Source organism: Simochromis diagramma, unplaced genomic scaffold (assembly GCF_900408965.1).
Source record: "Simochromis diagramma unplaced genomic scaffold, fSimDia1.1 OVJJ01000753.1, whole genome shotgun sequence".
NCBI classification, from domain to species: Eukaryota; Metazoa; Chordata; class Actinopteri; order Cichliformes; family Cichlidae; genus Simochromis; species Simochromis diagramma.
In genome coordinates this window covers 10,976,895-10,984,648 of record NW_024387523.1, presented here as the reverse complement: position 1 = coordinate 10,984,648, position 7,754 = coordinate 10,976,895, and the positions used below count along the sequence as shown (strand labels likewise).

At 39.9% G+C, this 7,754-nt stretch overlaps 1 protein-coding gene across 1 annotated transcript; it reads left to right on the top strand.

The window, feature by feature from the left end:
• The first annotated feature begins 176 nt into the window (after positions 1–176).
• On the top strand, positions 177–5,385 carry stmnd1 (stathmin domain containing 1). Its single transcript, XM_040020071.1, has 5 exons — positions 177–730; positions 1,747–1,906; positions 3,292–3,431; positions 3,947–4,078; positions 4,206–5,385. The coding sequence occupies exons 1-5, from the start codon at positions 671–673 to the stop codon at positions 4,623–4,625; spliced, it is 912 nt and encodes a 303-aa protein (XP_039876005.1). The 5' UTR covers positions 177–670; the 3' UTR covers positions 4,626–5,385.
• The last annotated feature ends 2,369 nt before the right edge of the window (positions 5,386–7,754 follow it).

Here is a 7,754-nt window from a genome sequence, read left to right as displayed (position 1 = left end):
CATGTTACCTTCTCCCCAAGAAAGAAGAACTGTTATTTTAATCTTGCTTATTAAAAGCGTATCTTATTTGTTGATATTTGTCACTGTCCGTTCGTCTTATATTCATTTTATTTTCATGTTGTTGTTGTTTTAGGAAACGAAGGTCACACGCACTGAAACTTGGTATCTGAATAAAAATTTATGGTAAGCGGAACAGTGTGTTGTGTTTTACGTGTCGGGGTCATGTTTTATATAATTTTTTTTGGCACACTGACTCCTGGCTGAATTATTTAGCAAGCCCCTCTGTTTGTGGTAATCTGGTAACATGCACGTCTAGTGATTTCTGGCACTATTATACTTTTGTAGTCGACTCTACTCCCAAACACAAGTCCGACAACAAATTTGTCATAAGAGTTCATTTAAGGACGATGCAAGCACAAATCTGATCAGAAATGAACGAATTTGATCATTGTACGTAGACTTTGCAGTATCACCTCTTTGACCAGGTCAGATTTATTGTAGCAACGGCCCCTAGCAACGCACGGGACCCATGGAGACTGCAGTGTCTGAGTGAAGGAATGCAAATCTACAACAGTCGATAACACATAGACAACAACAAGAAATCCAGAAAAACACAGCTGGTGAATTTATGAATTTTTGATTGACTTCACATCGTTGCTTTAAGGTGAAAATGGGATGCATGAACTCCACGATCACCGCGGTCCAAACGCTGACAGTGAATGGAGACGAGGTAGGCTGGGTGTCCCACCACCCACTAGTAAAACTGGGGAGAGGAGCTGGTGTTTGTTTGTGACAGTTTTTAAAGAAAATTCATAGAAAGTTGTAAGGGAAGTGAAATTTTCCTTATAGACCTTTTGAACATAGATATTTATTATGAAGTCCTCTCTCTAGCAGGGGAAAAAAACATTTTGTTCCTTTTTTTGGAAAAACAGCAAGCTGAAAGACTGGTATAGCCCAACTCTCTCACATAAACCATAAAGTTAAGGCAACAAGGGCAGGTGCCTTCACAATGCAATATCAGTGTTAATATATCTTACTTTTTATAAAGACTAAAAGTTTAGGCTTGCTCTTAAAAGCTGAAGAAGAATCCAGTTTTGTCTCATTGCAGTTTCCCATTAACTAATTCTTAATGCAACTTTTGTTGTTGTTTTCAAAAATGGGGATTATTTATACACATATATATCTATATATATACATATATATAGATATATATATCATTATTATTATTATTATTATACGATTATAATAAAGAAAAGAAGAGACAAATGAAAAGACACATTTTTGGTCAGGTCAATTGCAACAGATTTGATAAAAGTGGTTTCCCCTCTAAATCTCATGAATGAATTTATATGTTTCACACGAACCTCATAGTTTATACCATAGTTGAAAAGCATTCCTTAAAAATACAATATGGGGCTCAAAGAAATCAACTTTTTATGTAGGTTTATTTCACACTGGACTTGTGAACTTGCGCAGTAAACTGTAGTTGTGTTTTATGCTGCCGGGTTAGTTTAATCAGTACCAGTGTACACTATAAGAAAATAAAAGGTGAATATGTATTTCGGTGTACTTTTTTTTTTGTAAAATGTAGCTGATTGAGACTGTGAAGTAAACCTATATGACAAATTGATAATACGTTAACACAGATGTTACCACGACAAATTCATGTCTGTGATACCACAGGAATGATGTCAGGATTTAATAATGTCCCCTTTCTGCATTTATTTTCTGTGTCTGTGCTGTCAGGATGACACAGGAAGTAAGGTCAGCAGTCGTGGAGACTCAGCTGTGTCAAAGGGCACAGCAGACAGCGGGGTGGTGATGGAGAACAGAGAAATACCTGGTGACATACCTGGAGCAGTGCCCCGAACACTCCCTCTTCTAACATCAGAGAGCATCAGAGAAAGTGAGTGGACAGAATTACACAGGACAGTGAGTGTGTAGTCTGACTCATCAGGCTGTAGAGAAACAGCTATTTATTACTTTTCCAACTAACACTAAAGGCCATATTCTTGATCTTATCTAGTGTTCTGGTGTTACTCCTCAGAACTGTATAGCATCTGACCTTCCCATACCTGAACTGGTATCTTACTGCAGTAATAGATTCCACAGTGTTATGGATATTTTTTTCCTTTGACTGTCTCCTTTATCCACTCTGCTCCCTGGTTCACCTCAGAATTGCCCAAGCTTGAAAATACATGTTGTCATCTGGAACGCTTTCATACAAAGACTAGTCTTATTGTTCATAAAACTATGTATCAGGAACAAATGGGCCACTTTAAGGGTGCCATGTCTACAGCTAATATTTATGGAATATATGTATGGAACATTAATCAAGTCTGGTGAATGGAATATTAGGATTTCCATGGCCTTTTTTTCAATACCAAGAAGAGCAATGTCCATTAGTAGCTGGGTCTAGATAATTCCACATGTTGCACACTGTGATCTGCCTTCCTCTTTCCCAGTTTCACTCTCTCAACTGTTGAGAAAATATCTGGATTTGCTGATAAATCTTAACCTTCTACCTGTTGCCTTGACCCACTTTCCACTCAGGCAGTTATATCCTGTTTATTTTGTTCCTCTCTCACTCATTGAATAACTGACATTATCCATTTCTCCCTAATCTCTGCCTTTTTCCTTTACCTCTAGCTGTGATAATTCCAACTCTTAAGAAATCGAGTCTAGACCCATCCAATCTAAATCGTTTTTGTCCAGTTGCTAATTCACCTTTTCGTTCAAAAATTCTGGAAAACAACGGTTGCTGTTTAGATATACTGTCACCTTACTAACAGTCATCTCTATGAGCAAATTGAATCTGGTTTTCAGCACCTTCACAGTACAGACAGCCCTGGTCCTTTAAGCCCTTTAAGTCTCTCTATCTCTCCATCTCTCACCTCCAGGTCTCTATGATCTTTTGCACATCACCACTCCATCCTGTTCTCTGAGCTCCTCATCCTCTGTCATTCTCATTATACCTTCTGCACTCCTGACGACCATGGGCGTTAGAGCTGGCAACCGAGTGGCTCCTCATCTTTGGAACTCGCTCCCAAATCACATTCGGAACACTGATTCTCTCCCTCTCTCTATAACCACTGTTAAAACACATCTGTTTAAGCTTGCCTATTCCGTTTTATTTTAATTCTGTGATGTATTGACTTTTTTTTCCGATGATGTCGTCAACTGTTATTTTATCTATACTGTGATTTTGTTATTTATTTGCTTGTAAGATGTCCTTGAGTGTATAATATGTGTTTGTTTATTTCTTGTTTTTTTGTTGGTTTGTTTTTCCAGACGTACTTCTGTGGGATAATGAAATAACTGAACGCCAGAAGTCCCACAAGATCCTGGAGGAACTGCTGAATCAGGGCATCATCCCAAAGGAACAGCACAGAGAAAAGAGCAGCAGGGTTGGAGAAGCTTACAGCATCATGGTGAGTACCTGGTGTGCACAGCATGGTACGACCTTACAGGCCAGTTATCTGACAGCTTTACTGCAAATGGAGCTTTACTTTTAGTAGAAAGACAAGCACAGTGATATAAACAGGGTACATATTCTAAAAGATGCATTTTTTTCTCAACACATCTGACAAAGGGAAATAAAAACTTTTTCCATAGCCTGACTGCTACTGTCCCTGAATCTGTGGCATCCATAATAATGCTGCAGTTCAACAAACTTTTACTAAAGAAAAAGAAAATAAGGAAGAACACCATGAACCAAGCACAAAATGGGCTGCCTGATTCCATCTTTGCCCCTAAACTCATACTCATAAGCTAAACTATCCGTCCATTCCATTCTGCATATTAAATTCAGGGTCACGAGTGTGGGGGGTTGGGGGCTGGAGCTTATTCCGTCTGCCATAGGGCGTGAGACGTGGTACAGACAGGTTGCCTGTCTAAAAAGATGCATGAAGTGTTTTCTGTCATTTTCTGTGTTTGTATGCATCAGCTGGACGACAATGAAGGTGCCCGGCGCAGGCCTCCTGCCAGACTGGAGTCTCTGAAGGTGAAGAAAGCTCAGAAGCTACACACCAGAGAAGAGTTTGAAGAGAAGATCCGGCTGGCTGAAGAGAGACGCAAGGTGCCGTGTCTGCGTGACCATTTTCCCCAACACCTCAGCTCTGTCATGTCTTTTGGATGGTTTTGTTTTGTTTTTTACCAGAGTTTTCTTAAAAAAAAATTATCTTGCACTCTCCACTCTCTTTCAGTTAAAAGAAGATAAGCTCAAGATGCGTTTAAGGAGCAAGTCTGCACATGTCCGTGTCCCCGCCATCATCTCCAGCACCGAGAAAGACAAAGACACGTCCATCACCCTTGTGGAGACGCTAGAGGCACCACATCCCAGCCAGGTGATGCGTGAGGCTGCAGAGGGAGGAGAGTGGGTGAGAGAGGATGGAGATGGCAAAAGGGAGTGCGAGGAAGAGGCGAAGAAGGCAGGGAAGAGAGAAAGGAGAGAGGAGGGAGGAGATCACCGAGGGGAGGGTGCAGAGAGGGAAGTTGAGAGTAGAGAAAAGGAAGAAGAAGAAGAAGAAGAAGAGATGACCCAGGTGCAAGAGTTCACAGCCTCAGGGGAGCTGGAGTGTGATTCTAGCTTCCAACATGCAGATGACAAAGAAGAAGTATTTTAAACTATTGCACAAATCAGCCATCAATCAGCACAAGGGGGTACGGGAAGAGGAACTAAGCCAAAAATACATTCATTTTGCACAGTTGAGAGTTGTTTAAACTTGTAAAATAAATGTATTAGCAATGTGTACAATGTATATTTAATGTGTGATTGAACTTAATGTTGAAGCTGTGAAGGTTTGCAGAAGAAAAACATGAAAGCACATTGGAACATGAGGGTTTTCCATTAAATTCAACGCATTTTACCTCACTGAACACTTTAATAAAGATTAATTGATGCACTTCATACCAAAAGACCAAATCGATTTTTGTGAGTGCTTTTGGTTGTTTGGTCTTTGTTTGTTTGTTTTTTCACTATAACTGAGAGAAATTGCTGTGTTATCCTCTCACGTTGCTGTGAAGGTTGTACTCTGTGCAGCTGTTCTGTTGGACATAAGGTGGCGCTGTTTGCAACTTGTCTTATAGAAGAGTTAGCGCACCTCTTCTATAAGACAAGCCATGAGTGCTTTTGGCAACATGTGAGGAAGGGCTTGGTGTAAAAAGATGTGTTTAAGGCAAAGTAGGAAATCCCCATTTTCTCGTTTTTTATGGTTCAGAGAGTGTGTGAAAAACAAGTGTGTGATCAGTCATTTATTACAATCCATAAAATGTAAAAGCTTTAGAGGTTAACCACAAAAAACCCCAGAACACCAAAACATATTTTTGAATGAGAGGTTAGGGCTGAAACCTAAGTGTGACTGCTGTGGCCATTCAGCTGTTTCCTTGACCTTTGACCTTCAACTTTCCTTTGCCTGACTGGCAAATGATTGACAAGCACAAAGCTCAAGCTTTGTGCTTGAAAGATATTTTAAGTTTTAATTTCTCTAAAAACAGCCAATATGGAAACAGCATTTACAAAGTGGACTTAATGTTTGCAGTGGTTCAAGGTTCCTGGTGATAAAGAATAAATTAAGCTTTCATTGGGGGGCGGCATATTGTTAGAGGATTCAGACTAGTCAGCATGCTGCAGAGACAATAAGAGCATGCAACCTAACCGGATCCCCATTGTTGAGCTTGAGAAACCTGATATCAATCCCCCTTTATTCTGACTTTTAAGGGCGTGTGGCTGCATTAATAAAACAGCAAGTGAACGGAGACACGGCAGAAAGGCGCTTTATCAGGTTGCATTTCATTGTGATGTGACGTCCTGCAGGTGGAGGTGACAGCAACACTGGCTCTTGTCATTCTTTTAGCTGGAAGAAGACAGATTTTGGTTGGAGGTGAATAAAAACGCAATTAGTAATCTTTACTGATCTGTGTTTCATAAAGTTTAGACTGGTCATCAGTGGCTTCCCACATAGGAATGAACAGCACTTGGTAATGCTCCCACCGTAAATGTATCTGCTCACTGTAGGATAGATGTACGTATGTAGGCCAGCTCGCAGAAGTGAGGCACCATGAATGATTAATAGAAGAGTTCACTCTCACATTACCGGAGTTGAATTAGCTCTTCTGGGCTGTTCGGGAGGATATTGAGAGATGCAGCAGTATGGCCTCATCGGACACTGACACCTCTGTTTCAAACTTTTTACACTGGACTAATGACCTTTCCACTCAAGAAGCAACACAATTAAGACTCTCTAAAGACATACCCCTCACGTATTGTGCATGACTTCTTTCTTTACTTATTTATTCAACAGGGACAGGCATGCCATTAAACAGCAATACACCAAAAATATAAGATGCAAGCGCCAGATTATACCAAACTACTAATTCACATCTGTAGTCCCAGCCATTCAAGCTGGACTGTGAATCTTCTCAGAGGATTTTCAAAGGTGTTGATCTGCTGTTTATAAAAGGGCTGAACTCTTTTTCCCCATTCTATTTGTGAATAAATAAATAAAGTTTATTCTATAAATGTAAAATATCTAAAACTGTATTTGCAATAAACTGTCAAAACTAAAAGATTGCCAGTAGAAAGTGAGTACGGTTTACTTGAGTTTAAAGTTAGTGCTATTTGTTCATTGTGAGTCCAAAGTACTTAAAATAACTTTATTTTTCTGAGAGATCACTACTTAATTAATCAGTTCAGCTCACATATTAGTTGACATTAGTTCAACTGAGAACTAAAACACTGTGGAGGGTGAAAAAACCCCCCAAACATCCAAATTATTTTTCACTTGAGCTGTTCCTGAGTCACAGGTACTTTTTGTGCCAAACGTATCATCAGTAGTGGTGTGCGGATCGATACTGAAATATCGATTCTTCCGATACCAGCAATTTATGTTCTAGAATCGATTATCATATTATAATATCGATATTTTAGTACTCTGGGGTAAATTTGTAGTTTTTCCATTAAAATGAATGCAGTGGAAAGAAACTATACAATTCGGATGGTCTAATTTGGAAGGAACTACTTCCTCTTACGCCTTTCATAGTCATATGCGGAATACGGCTGTATACATGTGTCGCAGCCCCTGGCATTCACACTCACAACAATGGCTGAGCGCAAACAGAGTCCTGTGTGGACATGTTGTTGTGGCAACACCACTGACCTCGTCAAACACCTCGGAGTAAATCACATCACAGAATATGATAAGCTTATGTTGAGGCGAACAGAAGAGGAGGACAGGGACAGGTGCTGCTAGGGCGAGACAGACGTCTCTCGCAGAGTCCTTTAGTGCTGCAGGCAGGCAACATGCTCAAATAGCGCACAACGTCAGTTTTTTAAAAAAAATTTCTATATGATTATTCTGCATTATTAAGCAATAAAAACAAGTTGTCTGATGTCCTCTAATCATTATGAAGCAATATGGTTATGTTATTATTACAATTACATAATACAATTATATATTGTATTATGAAATGCAATGAAACATTAAGTTTTTGTACAGAGTATCGGTATCGGATCAGTATCGCCGATACCACCCTGAATTTTACTTGGTATCGATCGGAAAGGAAATCAGTGGTATCGCACATCACTAATCATCAGTAGAATCGGTTTTTGTTGGGCCCTGATGGTTCATTAAACTCGGATCTTTGTGGTGAAGGAGCTCCAATGTTTCACACTGAGCCGCACTTCCCAGCTGTTTGTGCACGCTGGTGGGAGGAACTAAAAAGTGGGTGGAGTTAGAGGCAACGCATTTAGGAAT

Coding starts and splice junctions, on each gene's coding strand:
- stmnd1 (XM_040020071.1), top strand. CDS start 671: ATGGGATGCATGAACTCCACGATCACCGCGGTCCAAACGCTGACAGTG. Junction 731..1,746: donor TGACAGTGAATGGAGACGAG/GTAGGCTGGGTG, acceptor CTGTGCTGTCAG/GATGACACAGGAAGTAAGGT. Junction 1,907..3,291: donor ATCAGAGAGCATCAGAGAAA/GTGAGTGGACAG, acceptor TTGTTTTTCCAG/ACGTACTTCTGTGGGATAAT.